Raw genomic sequence first — 15,862 nt, forward strand, 5'->3', positions numbered from 1 at the left:
GTAGAAATGGGGTCATTTTTAATAAACTATTCTAAGAGATAATAAAAAATAACAGATAAGCTACACATTCAAAATTATTTATGACTGTATGAATATCAACAGTAGCAAAAACCAAAACCACCTGAATTTTCAATGTAACTAGATATTTCCATGTAGACAGTTTATCAGGTATCCATTTGAATTCTTTTTGACACATTGTTTGACATAAGAAAACAATTTTGATAAAATTGTAAGTGGTAATCTAAACCATGTAAAAATGAATATAAAAAAAACCAGGAAGGAAATACACCTAAACATTCAAAGAGGTTTTATGGGTGATTACTTTTTCTTCCTTGTTAATCTTTGATTTTATGTACTTCTGATTTTGTACAAGGAACATGTGATATTAAATAACCAGAAAAAAAGGTAAAATACTTGGGTGAAAGAAAAACTACAGTGAAATGATTTCATTAGACAAAGGTTATCTTTTTTTGATTTTTATAATTCCAACAGGTAGCATTTTGGGATCCAAAATTGTTTCTTGTCCTCATAATTCTACTTCAGATATTATGGTGTTTTTAATTTGTTATTTTAAAGATACTTCGGTTTTGAAAAACTTTGGGACAATAAAAATAACCATCCATCCTATAAGAAATAAATAGTTACCAAAAAGATAGCACTTTTGAAAGTTACAGAAGCAGCAACTAAATCAAGAGAAAGTTATCTGCTAGATACATTGTAACCACTGAAGAAAGGCAGTTTGTGAGCCTCTCAAAGAACAAACACACCCAGAACTTTCTGAGAAGAAACAGCAGGAGAAAGTTAATTTCTCCCAATAGATGCAATAAATCCCAAACAGCCATTTTTTGAAATTTTCTGATCTGCAGGCTATGGAATAAAGCCCAAATGCATTCTGACATGGTCTAATACGAAATAAAAATATTTCATTTAAGATGTATTATTTATTCTTAATGTGGTGGCTATAGTCTCCAAGATGGCCCGAACGATCCCCATCTCCTGGTATTCATGCCCTGTATAGCACCTCTCATACTGAACAGAAATTATTTGCTTAACAAACAGAAAATACTGTGTGTAACTTTTGAGGCTAGATTGTGACATTGTGGCTCAGTCTTTATCTCTTTATCACTTGTTATGGAAAAAGGAAGGTGCCATGTTGTGAGGGCACTTAAGTAATACCAAAAACAGGTCTACGTGGCAATGGAATGAAGCACTCTGCAAAAAGCCAGTGCAATACTGAGGACTCCTGCCGTAGCATGTAAGTGAATCATCTTAGAAGCTTGTCCACCTGGCTCCAGTGGAGGCTTCAGATCACTGCAATTATAACCAACATCTTAGCTATATCCTCATAAAAGAATCTAAGGTAGAACTCCTCAGCTAAGTTGCTCCTAAATTCTTGAACCTCAGAAACTGCTAAGATAAATGTTCATTGTTTTAAGCCACCAACGGGTAATTTGTTATATGGGAATACATTTATACTTAGCTAATATAAAAACAATTTCATAAAATATTTTGGTTTATGTTTCTTAAGTATGTTTTTATCCAGATAAACTTATCCATTAAGTTAGAAATACAGAAGGTTGTGAAAGAGTACTTTTATATACAGAAATGTATTCTTTTGAAGTACACTGGTTTATAATTAATAACAAGAAATTTAATGTTGACTTAAGGCTTAAAATACTCTTCAGTGAGATAAATTCACTTAGTTTTTCTTAAATAATCAGGGAAAGAAAGTGCTGCTTAATTATGTGACCAAAAATTGCTATTACTAGTTATTGTTGGTAAATAGTGGATTTCGGGTCACTGAAGTAGTGACAGGTTCTAGAGTTATTTACTTTGTTTTAATATCCTACTTGTAATCAACATGAGATATATGTATGTCTGATCACAAGGGCTCCAGAGAATATATGTCATGAGTCACAGGAAACAGGTAGATTTTTCTTTTCCTGAGCAAAGTTACCTGTCTTACATGAAGACTAAATTTAAATTCCTGCCTTAGTCTACTTAATTAAAACATTAACATGTAGAGGAAAAAATATTTAATGCATGTTCTTCATATTGCTTTCCTTAAATTGCAATAAATTAAAATTATTAGTAAGAATATCTAGGTACTCACCATGTGCTTTAATGCATTAAAAAGAAGTTTTCTCCCAGAAGGCTTATCAAAATCAGCAATAATCCACAGAGTGACTGCAGAAATTATACTGTCATCTGAAAGTTTCAAACAGTTTAGTCAAATTAACTCTTTTTAAAAATAAAACAAAACCCAGGGGAACATTTATAGTTAACACATAAAAATAATAACATATATCAAAATAATATTTCTAAAAATAAGCAAAGATTGCTAAAATTTTATGTATGGATGTGTATATGCATGTACACATATATACATATAAATACATATAAAATTACATATAAAAATGCTACAAGGGTAATTCTTTATATAAGCTTATATAAAGCTCCCAGCATTGGTAAGCAAATCTGCCTCTAGCTACATTTGTAAAAAAAAGAAATTTGTTTTTTATATCCCACATGTATGTAAAACCAGAACAATCAAGCTTATTAGTAGATACAGAAAACAGCAATATTTTATTAGCTTACAGTTCATTTATTTCAAACTGTTTAGCTGTCATGAACATGGTCAAATTTATATCATCTTGTTCCATCAATATTCTGAAGTGTCAATTAAATGGGTTTAATTTCATCCAGCATTAAGCAGATAACACCTGAAATGATACTTGTCTGGCCATCAATAAAACCTACAGAAAAACTGGTCCTTACGACCAGGCTACCAATTTAAAATAATTATAAAAAATTTTGCTATACCTAAAACTTACTTCTGAATAGATTTGAAACTACAGTTATTATCATAGTCAGTGTGATCTAATCATATAAAAACTAGCTTTGGCTAATGAAAGATAAAAAAATAACAAAAAGGACAGCCTTGATTTCACTTGCAATCTTCAGAAACAACTTATGTGTAAGAGAGTAACATTCTTTTTAAAGAAGAAAGGTAAAGAATTTCTGTGCCTTTTTAATGACAGCCTTTTCACCATCACAGCTTGCATATTGAGAAATATTTCAAAAGCACTAAGTAATTTCTCAAAACTATTATTTCTTTACACATTTACAGAAATACAAAGAGAAAATTCGATTCTCAGTGCCAACATTCTTTTAAATTGCAAGAGAGTTAACTAAAGAGCATAAATTACAGGTTAACTTATTCCTTAATTTTTTTAAATGTGTATGTGTGTGTTTAGTTTGTTTCCCCCCCACCGAGACATTTTTGAAATATAACGCAGATCTGGGATAAATATGTTTCTATTTTTTCTTACTTCTCTATGTCTTTTTGCCTTCACATTAGGGGATATAGCCTGCCATAAAAGGGGACTATTTTATTATATATTTTATTATTATTTATATTATGTCTTATATTATGTTTGTTAATATTGTTGATTATATATTTTATCATTTGTTGCATTTAATGTAGCCAGACTCCTTTATGAACATAGAATCGTGGAATCTGTTAGAAAGTAATCCAGGAGCCATCTGGTAGAAACTTGGATTTAATCTACAGCATTTACAAAAACTGGTTGTGTGGCCTTTGCTTTAAATCTCTCTCCCATATAAAAATTTGTCCCTTACAACATAGTTCATTCCATCTGTTTATGGCACTCTCACTGTTAGAAAATTACCACTTCTCTACTGAAACCAAAATCAACCTTCTTTAACCTTCTACTCATTGGCTATTGTTTTTATTTCTGCAAAGCAGGCCAGACAAAGCAAAACAAAAACCAACCAAATTCGAATCATATTCATCCATCTGAATAGTCAACTGTATCCTAACAAATCTGTGGTCCTACTGCCAACTCCTCAGTGTGGCTAAATCCTTTGTTCCAAGCGTGTTTCTGTCTCAGTCTCCTCTCTTCTGGTTGTAACCCCTATCTCAAGCAAAACATCCGCATGTTATTTAAACAGAATATAGAATTATTATCTTCTCTGATCCAGGAATTGTACTTTTATTTATACATTATAAGATAGTTTACATAGTACTGAGAAGTTTTTATTCTTTTCTAAAAAAGGTGAAAAGTTTACTTTAAAAAAGGCAAAAGAAAAAAAAAAAACAAAAAAACCAAGATAAAGTTAGAATAGAAGGCATTGTTTTCTCAGCACACCTTAAATACTAAAAATTTTACAAACTCTAAAATTGAAACCTAGGTCTCTACTCAAGAATAGCAACTTATTAAAATGTATTATGCAACTGCTTTATAAAGATTACAAGTTTTTTATCACTTTAGGAATGAATTCAGGTAAATAAAATATGCTTATTACCGTCTGGGGTTAAATAATACATGTTCTTTGCAATTACAGCACTCTTATCTTGTGAATCCAAGAAAAAGAAAGTAGAGAAATCTTCAATATCAGCAGTTACTGAAAAATTTCAAATTAAATGTTAAATATAAATAAAGCACTCACAGCTCAATAAGCATTTGTAGAACAGTATAGGATTATTTTACCTGATGTAGATATTAAATTAAGGTACTGCTGGTTAGTATGCAAAATCAAAGAATTTATACGGGGTACAACATTATTCTTTTCCATTAGAAAATCAATTGCATTCATGTGATCATTGAATGTGCCCTAAAATAACAAAAATGTTATTTAGATAATATAGGCAATTTATATCCATGTTATAAAAATTATGCAGATAATATAAAGATTACTTAATCAAAAATAAAGAATATGCAAATTAGAATTATTACAATATATTTTCTTGTAAAAATTAGATTTTTTTCCAATTAAGCAATTTTTAGATGCAACTGTGCCTAAAATAAATTTAATTAAATATTGGTTTTTGAAAAATTTCAGCTTTTCTTTTAGATTCAAGGGTACCTGTGCAGGTTGGTTACAACATGGGTATATCATGTAATGCTGATGTTGGGGTTATGACTGATCCCATTAACCAGTTAGTGACCATAGTACCAGATAATTTTTCAGCTCTTCCCCCACTTTTTCCTTCCCTCTCCCCTCTGGAAGTCCCAGCTTTCTATTGCTGCTATCTTTCTGTCCATGAGTACCCAATGTATGGCTTCCACTTACAAGTGAGAACATGTGGTGTTTGGTTTCCTGTTTCTGTGTTAGCTTGCTTGGCCTCCAGCTGAGTCTATGTTGCTGCAAAGATCATCATTTCATTTTTAAATGGCTGTGTAGTAGTATCTCATGCTGTATATAGGTGCTGCATTTTCTTTATCCAATCCACTGCTGATGGGAACCTAGGTGGATTACACATCTTTGCTTTTGTGAATAATGCTGCAATGAACATATATGTGTCTTTTTGGTAGAACAATTTCTTTTCCTTTGGAGATGTACCCAGTAATGAGATTGCTGGGTTGAATGGTTATTCTAAATTCTTTGAAACATCTCTAGACTGCTTTCCAAAGAGGCTGACCTAGTTTACATCCCCAATAATAGTATATACACATTCCCTTTTTTCCTCAGCCTCTCCAGTATCCATTGCTTTTTAACTTTTTAGTAATAGCCATTCTAATTGGTATGAGATGATATCTCTTTGTGGTTTTGATTTCTATTTCTCTAAGAAGTAGTAATGTTGAACATTTCTTCATATGCTTGTTGGCTGTCTGTGTGTGTTCTTTTGAGAAGTGTCTGCTAATGTCATTTGTCTACTTTTTAATGGGGTTATTTGTTCTTTGCTTGTTGATTTGTTTGCTACTTATGGATATTAGAACTGTCAGAGGTATAGTTTGTGAATACTTTCTGTATATTCTGCAGGTTGTCTGTTTACTCTGTTGCGAGTTTCCTTTGCTGTGCTCTTTAATTAGGTCCCACTTGTCAATTTTTGTTTTCGATATAATTGCTTTTCAGATCTTAGCCATACATTCTTCCCAAGGCTGATGTCAGAATGGTGTTTCCTAGGTTTTCTTCTACAATTCTTACAGTTTTAAGTCTTATACTCAAATGTTTAATCCATCTTGTGTTAATTTTTGAATGTGGTGAAGAGTAGAGGTTCAGTTTTGTTTGTTTGCATATGGTTAACCAGCTATCCCAGGACCGCTTATTGAATAGAGGGTCCTTTCCCCACTAATTTTTGTCTACTTTGTCAAAACTCAGGTGGTTGTAGGTCTGCAGCTTATTCTGTTCCATTGGTCTGTTCCAAGAGCTTTTGTAAGGCTGGTCTAGTGCTAATGAATTCCCTTAGTGTCTATTTTTGTGCCAGTACCATCCTGTTCTGGTTACTGTAGCCTTGTAGTATAGGGTGAAGTCGGGTAATGTGATGCCTAAAGATTTGTTCTTTTTGCTTTGGATTGCCTTGGTATTTGGGCTCTTCTCTGCTTCCAAATGTATTTTAGAATAGTTTTTTCCAATTCTGTGAACAATGACTGATAGTTTGATAGGAATAGCATTAAATCTATAGATTGTGTTGGGCAGTATGCCTATGTTAACAATATTTATTCTTCCAATCTGTGAGCATGGAATGTTTCCCCATTTGTTTGTATAATATGATTACTTTCAGCAGTGTTTAGTAATTCTCCTTGCAGAGATCTTTCACATCCTTAGTTAGCTGTATTCCTATTTCATATTGTGTGTGCATGTGTGTGCCTGTGTGCACGTGTGTGGCTACTGTAAATGGTACTGCATTCTTGATGTGGCCCTCAGGTTGAATGTCATTGGCGTATTGAAATGATATTGATTTTTGTGCATTAATTTTGTATCCTGAAGCTTTACTGAAGTCATTTATCAGTTCCAGGAGTTGTCTGGTGAAGTCCTTAGGGTTTTCTAGGTATAGAATCATATCATCAGTGAAGAAAGATACTGGACTTCTTTTAATATTTGGATGCCTTTTATTTGTTGCTCTTGCCTGACTGCTCTGACTAGGACTTTCAGTACTATGATGAATAGTAGTGAGACTGGGCATCTTTCTCTTGTTCCAGTTCTCAAGAGGAATGTTTCTAGCTTTTGCCGATTCAGTATGATGTTGGCTGTGGGTTTGTCATAGATGGTTCTTATTAATTTGAGGTATGTTCCTTCAGTGCATAGTTTGTTGAGGGTTTTTGTTATGAAGGGATGTTGGATTTTATTGAATACTTTTAACATCTATCAAGATGATCACATTTTTTGTTTTAAATTCTGTTTATGTGGTGAATCACATTTACTGATTTGTGTATGTTGAACCAACCTTCCCCAGGAGTGAAGCCTACTTGATCACGGTGAAACTTTTTGGTATGCTGCTGGATTCAGTTTGCTGGTATTTTGTTGAGGATCTTTCCTTCTATGTTAATCAGTGATACTAGCCTGTAGTTTTTTTTGTTTTGTTTTGTTTTGTTTTTATTGTATCTTTGCCAGGTTTTGGTATCAGAATAATATGGGCTTTGCAGAATGAGTTAGGGAGGCATCAATCACTCCTCCTTGGTTTTTTGGAATAGTTTAAGTATAATTGATAACAAGTCTTCTTTGTACATCTGGCAGAATTCAGATATGAATCAATCTGGTCCAGGGCTTTTATTGGTTGGAAGGTTTATTACTGATTCAATTTTGGAACTCAAGATCAGTCTGTTCAGGGTGTCAGTTTCTTCCCGATTCAATATTGGGAGACCAGGAATTTATCCATTTCTTCTAGATTTTCCAGTTTGTGTGTATAGAGGTCTTCTGTGGATCGTCTGTATTCCTTTGTTGCTTCTGATTATACTTATTTAGATATTTTCTCCTTTTTTTGTTAATCTAGCTAGTTGTCTATTGATCTTGTTTTTTCTTTTCCAAAAACCAACTTTGGTTTCATTTGTTCATTGTATAAATTTTTGGGTATCAATTTTATTCAGTTTTACTCTGATTTTATTTATTTTGTTCTGCTAGCTTTGAGTTTAGTTCATTTTGTTTTTCCTAATTCCTGTAGGTGTGATGTTAGGTCATTATTCTGAGACTGTTCTAACTTTTTGAAATAGGTGGTTAAACTTTCCTCTTAACACTGCTTTTGCTGCATGCCAGAGATTTTGGTATGTGGTTCATTTTCATTTATTTGAATTTATATTATTGCTGCCTTAATTGCACTGTTTACCCAAAAGTCATTTCAGGAGCAAGTTGTTTAATTTCTATGTAACCATGTAGTTTTCAGAGATCTTCCAAGTTCTGATTTCTATTTTTACTCTACCATTGTCCATGACTGGTATGATTTTGATTTTTAAAAATTTATTGAGACTTGCTTTATGGCCAAGCATATGGTTGATTTTGGAGTATGTATTCTGTGGCTGATGGGTGGAAGGTTCTGTAGATGTCTACTAGGTCCAATTGGTCATTGTCCATTTAAGTCCAGAATTTCTTTGTTAGTTTTCTGCCTTGATAATCTAACGCTGTCAGTGTGTAACATATGATAGAAATTGCAGAGTAGCCAGCTAAGAACTTCTGATAGGCGTAAAACCTCACGTACCAATATTAGTCTTGAATATAAATGGCCAACATGCCTCACCTAAAAAGCACAGTGTGGCAAGTTCGATAAAAAACAAGACCCATCTGTCTGGTGTCTTCCTCATTCCTCAGCCTTTCGAGTAGCTGGGACTATAGGTACATACCACCATGGCTGGCTAAGTTTTATGTTTTTTGTAGAGTGGTTTCACTGTGTTGCCCAGGCTGGTCTCAAATTCCTCAGCTCAAGCAATCCTTTTGGATTGCCCTCTCAAAGTGGTGGGATTACAGACATGAACCACCATGCCTGGCCTAAATTCTTTTTTGTTTATTTTTGCCTGACTGGGTCAGTTCAAAAGCCTAGTTTTCAAGCTCTGAAATTCTTTCTCCTACTTGGTCCAGTCTATTGATAAAGCCTTCAGTGGTATTTTGAAATTCCTTAAGTGATACTTCTATAGCCCTATGCATTTCTATCAGCCAATTTTACTTTCGGTTGTGTGGTTTGACCTACCAGCCAGTAGACAGCCCTTATGAGTAAAAGCCAGCTGAGGCCAATATGGCAGGGTATACACTTGGTCTTTGTTACTGGGATAATCTCTCTGCTGTCTAAGGCAATGGGCTGATCTGTAGTGTGCACAGTGGTCTGGGCTCCCTGCTCAGCCATGGTGGGCAAGATGGGCAGGGCCAGACTGAGGAGGCCTGCCTATAGGTCACCCAATGGCAGGCACAAGCACCAACACTGAGGGATAATCCAGTGGACAACCATCAGGTGTCCAGAGGTGTGCCTAGGCATGGAGCTGGGGAAATTCCTTGGCTCCAAGTTCTCTGCACAGGGAGGGGGCAGCCTAAACTCCTAAGCCAGGAGGGTGGGTGTTCCAGATTCCTGAAGGTCTGCCTGCATATGGAGTATAAAGGACCCCTCTGCACCACAATCTCTGCACAGGGAGGGTGGCATGGCATAAGCTGCTAAAATTATCATTTTAAAAATCACTATTAAATGATCAGAATGAAAATTTTTACCAAATTAACTACCGTCATTAAAATAAATTTTTAATAAAAGTATCATTTATAAATATTATTCATCATGTATTTTCTTATAAATGCTTACCCACCATTAAAACTTCTCTTTGTAAATATACAGATGCATCCATCATTCTTTGAAGAATAGCCGTTTTTAGTTCTTTAATATTCATCTCTTCATGCTTAAAGGGTTCACCATTATAAAGAGCTTGAGGCAAAGGACCCAGGCCAGTCATCTTATAAAAGCTTGCTCCAGCCTATTCAGTTAAAAAATATCAGAGTGTTAAACAAAATATGATTGTTTAAAAAATAAATGTAAGAAAAAGGAACACTGCCACATTTTTATATGCCATGGGAGAAAACAGCCATTTTGCTAACCTTATCTGTCCTTTCCAAACATTACTTAAAGGAAAGTAATTTACCTACAAAGAGCAGGAGTCAAGAAACTTTTTCTGTAAAAGGCCACTGGGTAAATATTTTGGGCTTTGTGAGCCACCCTGTTTCTGACACAATGACTCCACTTTCACGTTACAGCACAAAAGCAGTCACAGACAACATATGAATAAACAAATATGGCTCTGTCCCCAAAATACTTTACAAAAACAAGCAGTGGGTGGACTTGCTGATTCTCGGTATAGAGTATGACATTTACTTAACAATAAAAATCCAAACATTTATCTGTATCAGAGACTTATTTATCCCTGTATTGATATGTTCAATAAACATTTACTCAATCCTGCCACCTGCATTGGGCTAACTATTGTGATTTCAGAGCTGAAAGTCTTTTCTCAAGGGGTTCACACATATACAGATAAAACACAAGAATGCAGAAGATTCTATGGGGCCCAGGAGAAGCATCTAATCAAGCTTGAGTATGGAGAAGAGGGATCATACAGTGCTGCTTTTAGGGAGTGATATTAGAAGTCTTAAAGGCTTAAAAAAATTTGCCAGGGAGAAAAAGTAGAGAAAGACATTCCAAGTGAAAAGAGCACAACAAGGACTGAAAGGGAAGTGAGTGTACAATATACTTAGGCAACATAAATTCACAGTTGACATGGTTTGGCTGTGTCCCCATCCACATCTTAAACTGTAGCTCCCACAATTCCCACGTGTTGTGGGAGGGACCCAGTAGAAGGTATTAGAATGATGGAGGGTCTTTCCTGTGCTATTCTTGTGACAGTGAATGTGTCTCATGAGATCTGCTAATTTTGTATGGGGGAGTTTCCCTACACAAGTTTTCTTCTCTTGTCTGCCACCATGTGAGACTTGCCTTTCACCTTTTGCCATGATTGTGGGATTTCCTTAGTCACGTGGAACTGTGAGTTCATTAAACCGCTTTCTTTTGTAAATTGCCCAGTTTCACATTTGTCTTTATCAGCAGCATGAAAATGGACTAATACAGCAGTGTTTATAGGGTGTGAAATATGGGGGAGAGCTGTTAGATGTAAGGTTAGAGAGGGGTTTTAGGCAGAGGCCAGATCATGAAGGTCCTCAATATTCGAATTTTAGCTTATGAATTAAAAAGCGACTAAATACCTCATTTGCTATCCAATACCAAGTACTGTCATCATTATAGCCAACATTTGCACAAATACTCTAGAAAGCCAAGTACTACTATTACATCAATTTTAGAGATGATAAAACAGACACACAGAGATTAAATCACTTCTTATGTCATATAGCTACAATGTTTTGGAAGTGGAATTTGTACCCAGATCTGTCTGACCAAGAGTCTGAACTCTTAACCACTGTACTATACTATCTGTGCATTTAGAGAGCACCTACTATGTATTAGGTTTATAAATGCATGTAAATGATATGCAAACTCTATAATAAAAAAACTTATAGTTTAATAGAGGGAGAGATGGATATATATTAAAAGTGAGTGTGAAATAGTATTTTGGGGGTACCAAGCAGGTCATGGTAAATTTTATCTGGGAAGGCAGTTCATGCAAAATATCTGATTTGCTTATTTTTAAAAGGATACAATGGCAACAATGGGAAGAAAGAGCATATTTTAGGACACTGCTTCAGGGGCTACTACAGTTGTAAGGGAAAGAAAAAGCAAGAGCAAAAAAAAGTCAGTGATAACAGGAAAATTGAGAATGAGGCAGTTTCTGAAGTATTTAACAGTTTCCAAAACGTTTTTAAAATTAATTTTATTATTATACTTTAAGTTCTGGGGTACATGTGCGGAACATACAGGTTACATAGGTAAACAGCAAGTCACCTGCGTTACATAGGTAATTTGCCGCACCCAGCAACCCATCATCTACATTAGATATTTCTCCCAGTGCTATCCCTTCTTTAGTCCCTCACCCGCCAGCAGGCCCTGGTGTGTGGTGTTCCTCTCCCTGTGTCCATGTGTTCTCATTGTTCAACTCCCACTTATGAGAACACACAGTGTTTGGTTTTCCGTTCCTGTGCTAGTTTGCTGGGAATGATGCCTTCTAGCTTCATCCATGTCCCTGCAAAGGACATGAACTCATCCTTTTTTTCTGGCTGGATAATATTTCATAGTGTATATGTGCCACATTTTCTTTATCCAGTCTATCACTGATAAGCATTTTGGGTTGGTTCCAAGTCTTTGCTATTTTGAACAGTGCCACAATAAACATACGTGTGAATATGTCTTTAAATGATGTATAATCCTTTGGGTATATACTCAGTAATAAGATTGCTGGGTCAAATAGTATTTCTGGTTCTAGATCCTCAAGGAATTGCCACACTGTCTTCCACAATGGTTGAACCAATTTACACTCCCACCAAGAGTGTAAAAGTATTCCTATTTCTCCACATTCTCTCCAGCATCTGTTGTTTCCTGACTTTTTGATGATCACCATTCCAACTAACAGGAAATGGAATCTCATTGTGGTTTTGATTTGCATTGCTCTAATGACCAGTTATGATGAGCTTTTTTTTCTTTTTTTGAAACAGAGTCTTGCACTGTCGCCCAGGCTGTAGTGCAGTGACACGATCTTGGCTCACTGCAATCTCCACCTCCTGGGTTCAAGCAATTCTCCTGCCTCAGCCTCCCGAGTAGCTGGGACTATAGGTGTACACCACCACACCCAGCTAATTTTTATTTTTTGTATTTTTAGTAGAAATGGGGTTTCACCATGTGGGCCAGGACAGTCTCGATCTACTGAGACGGGTGATCCACCCGCCTCGGCCTCCCAAAGTGCTGGGATTACAGGCATGAGACACCCCACCCAGCCGATGAGCTTTTTCACATGTTTGTTGACCATATACATGTCTTCTTTTGAGAAGTGTCTGTTCATATCATTTGCCCACTTTTCAATGGGGTTGTTTTTTTTCTTGAAAATTTGTTTAAGTTCTTCATAGATTCTGGACATTAGCCCTTTGTCAGATAGATTGCAAAAATTTCCCCCCATTCTGTAGGTTGCCTGTTCACTCTGATGATAGTTTCTTTTGCCATGCAGAAGCTCTTTAATTAGATTCCCATTTGTCAATTTTAGCTTTTGTTGCCATTGCTTTTCGTGTTTTAGTCATGAAGTCTTTGCCCATGCCTATGTCCTGGACTGGTACTGCCTAGGTTTTCTTCTAGGGTTTTTATGGTTTTAGGTCTTATATTTAAGTCTTTAATTTATCTTGAGTTAATTTTTATATAAGGTATAAGGAAGGGGTCCAGTTTCAGTTTTCTGCATATGGCTAGCCAGTTTTCCCAACACCATTTATTAAATAGAAAACCCTTTCCCCATTGCTTGTTTTTGTCAGGTTTGTCAAAGATCATACAGTTGAAGATGTGTGGCATTATCTGTGACGCCTCTGTTCTGTTCCATTGGTTTACATATCTGTTTTGGTACCAGCATCATGCTGTTTTGGTTACTGTAACCTTGTAGTATAGTTTGAAGTTAGGTAGCGTGATGCCTCCAGCTTTGTTCTTGTTGGTTAGGAGTGCTTGACTATATGGGCTCTTTTTCCATATGAAATTTAAAGTAGTTTTTTCTAATTCTGTGAAGAAAATCAATGGTAGCTTGATGGGGATAGTATTGAATCTCTACTTTGGGCAGTATGGCCATTTTCACAATATTGATTCTTCCTATCCATGAGCATAGAATGTTTTTCCATGTTTTTGTGTCCTCTCTTATTTCTTTGAGCAGTGGTTTGTAGTTCTCTTTGAAAAGGTCCTTCATACGCCCCGTAAGTTGTATTCCTAGGTATTTTATTCTCTGTAGGAATTGTGAATGGGAGTTCACTCATGATTTGGCTCACTGTCTATTATTGGTGTATAGAAATGCTTGCGATTTTTGCCATTGATTTTGTATCCTGAGACTTTGCTGAAGTTGCTTATTAGCTTAAGAAGATTTTTGGGCTGAGATGAGGTTTTCCAAATATACAATCAGCTCAACTGCAAACAGAGACTATTTAACTTCCTATCTTCCTATTTGAATACTCTTTATTTCTTTCTCTTGCCTGATCATCCTGGCCAGAATTTCCAACACTATATTGAATAGGAGTGGTGAGAGATAGTATCCTTTTCTTGTGCCAGTTTTCAAAGGGAGTACTTCTACTTTTTGCCCATTCAGTATGATATTGGCTGTGGGTTTGTCATAAATAGCTCTTATTATTTTGAGATACATTCCTTTAATACCTAGTTTATTGAGAGTTTTTAGCATGAAGGGGTGTTGAATTTTATTGAAGGCCTTTTCTGCATCTATTGAGATAATCATGTGGTTTTCGTCATTGGTTCTGTTTATGTGATGGATTACATTTATTGATTTACATATGTTGAACCAGCCTTGCATCCCAGGGATGAAGCTGACTTGATCGTGGTGGACAAGGCTTTTGATGTGCTGCTGGATTCAGTTTGCCAGTATTTTATTGAAGATTTTCGCATCAATGTTCATCAGGGATATTGGCCTGAAATTTTCTTTGTGTGTGTGTGTGTGTGTGTGTGTGTCCACCATGCTTTGGTATCAGGATAATGCTGGCCTCATAAAATGAATTAGGTAGGAGTCCCCCTTTTTCTATTGTTTGGAGTAGTTTTCAAAGGAATGGTATCAGTTCCTCTTTGTTTCTCTGGTAGAACTTAGTTGTGAATCTGTCTGGTCCTGGACTCTTTTTGGTTAGTAGGTTACTAATTACTGACTCAATTTCAGAACTTGTTGTCAGTCTATTCATAGATTTGACTTACTGGTTTAGTCTTGAAAGGGTGTATCTGTCCAGGAATTTATTCATTTCTTCTAGATTTTCTAATTTATTTGTGTAGAGGTTTTTATAGTATTCCCTGATGGTAGTTTCTATTTCTGGGGGATCAGTGATGATATCCCCTTTATCATCTTTTTTTTACTGTGTCTATTTGATTCTTCTCTTTTATTAGTCTGGCTCATGGCCTATCTAGTTTGTTAATCTTCTCAAAAAAACAGCTCATGGAGTCACTGATTTTTTTGAAGGGTTTTTTGTGTCTCTATCTCCTTCAGTTTTGCTGTAATCTTAGTTATTTCTTGTCTTCTGCTGGCTTTTGAAATTGTTTGCTCTTGCTGTTATATTTCTTTTAACTGTAATATTAGGATGTTGATTTTAGATCTTTCCTGCTTTCCCCTGTGGACATTTAGTGCTATAAATTTTCCACTAAACACGGCTTTAGCTGTGTCCCAGAGGTTCTGGTACGTTATGTCTTTGTTCTCATTGGTTTCAAAGAACTTCTTTATTTCTGCCTTAATTTTGTTATTTACCCAGTAGTCATTCAGGTGCAGATTGTTCAGTTTCCATGTAGTTGCACAGTTTTGAGTGAGTTTCTTAATCCTGAGTTCTAATTTGATTGCACTGTGGTCTGAGAGACTGCTTGTTTTGATTTCCATTCTTTTGCATTTGCTGAGGAGCGTTTTACTTTCAATTATGTGGTCAATTTTAGAATAAGTGCTATGTGGTGCTAAGAAGAATTTATATTCTGTTGATTTGGGGTGAAGAGTTCTGTAGATGTCTATTAGGTCTGCTTGGTCCAGAGCTGAGTTCAAGTCCTGAATATTCTTGTTAATTTTCTGTCTTGTTGATGTATCTAATATTGACAGTGGGGTGTTAAGTCTCCCACTATTATTGTGTGGGAGAATGTCTCTTTACAGGTCTCTAAGGACTTGCTTTATGAATCTGGGTGCTCCTGTACTGGGTGCATATATATTTAGGGTAGCTAGCTCTTCTTGTTGCAGTAATTCCTTTAACATTATGTAATGCCCTTCTTTGTCTTTTTTTATGTTTGTTGGTTTAATGTCTGTTTTATCAGAGACTAGGACTGCAACCTCTGCTTTTTTTCTGGTTTCTATTTGCTTGGTAAATACTCCTCCATCCCTTTATTTTGAGCCTATGTGTGTCTTTGCACGTGAGACAGGTCTTCTGAATGTAGCACATCAATGGGTCTTGACTCTTTATCCAATTTGTCAGCCTGTGTCTTTTAATTGAGGCATTTAGC

At 35.5% G+C, this 15,862-nt stretch overlaps 1 protein-coding gene across 5 annotated transcripts in view; it reads right to left on the bottom strand.

Annotated features, from left to right (window-relative positions):
- Positions 1–15,862, bottom strand: part of UGGT2 (UDP-glucose glycoprotein glucosyltransferase 2) — a 243,684-nt gene that overhangs the window by 97,653 nt on the left and 130,169 nt on the right. For all 5 annotated transcript variants that reach the window (XM_032277500.1, XM_032277501.1, XM_032277502.1 and 2 more), the window contains 4 exons: positions 9,525–9,689; positions 4,515–4,638; positions 4,330–4,428; positions 2,114–2,208 (listed from right to left, as the gene is read on the bottom strand). In XM_032277500.1, the coding sequence (XP_032133391.1) occupies positions 2,114–2,208; positions 4,330–4,428; positions 4,515–4,638; positions 9,525–9,689 (483 nt within the window). The remainder of the gene's footprint in view (positions 1–2,113; positions 2,209–4,329; positions 4,429–4,514; positions 4,639–9,524; positions 9,690–15,862) is intronic.

The sequence above is a fragment of the Sapajus apella genome, unplaced genomic scaffold (assembly GCF_009761245.1).
Source record: "Sapajus apella isolate SASKATOON/1434 unplaced genomic scaffold, GSC_monkey_1.0 scaffold9, whole genome shotgun sequence".
NCBI classification, from domain to species: Eukaryota; Metazoa; Chordata; class Mammalia; order Primates; family Cebidae; genus Sapajus; species Sapajus apella.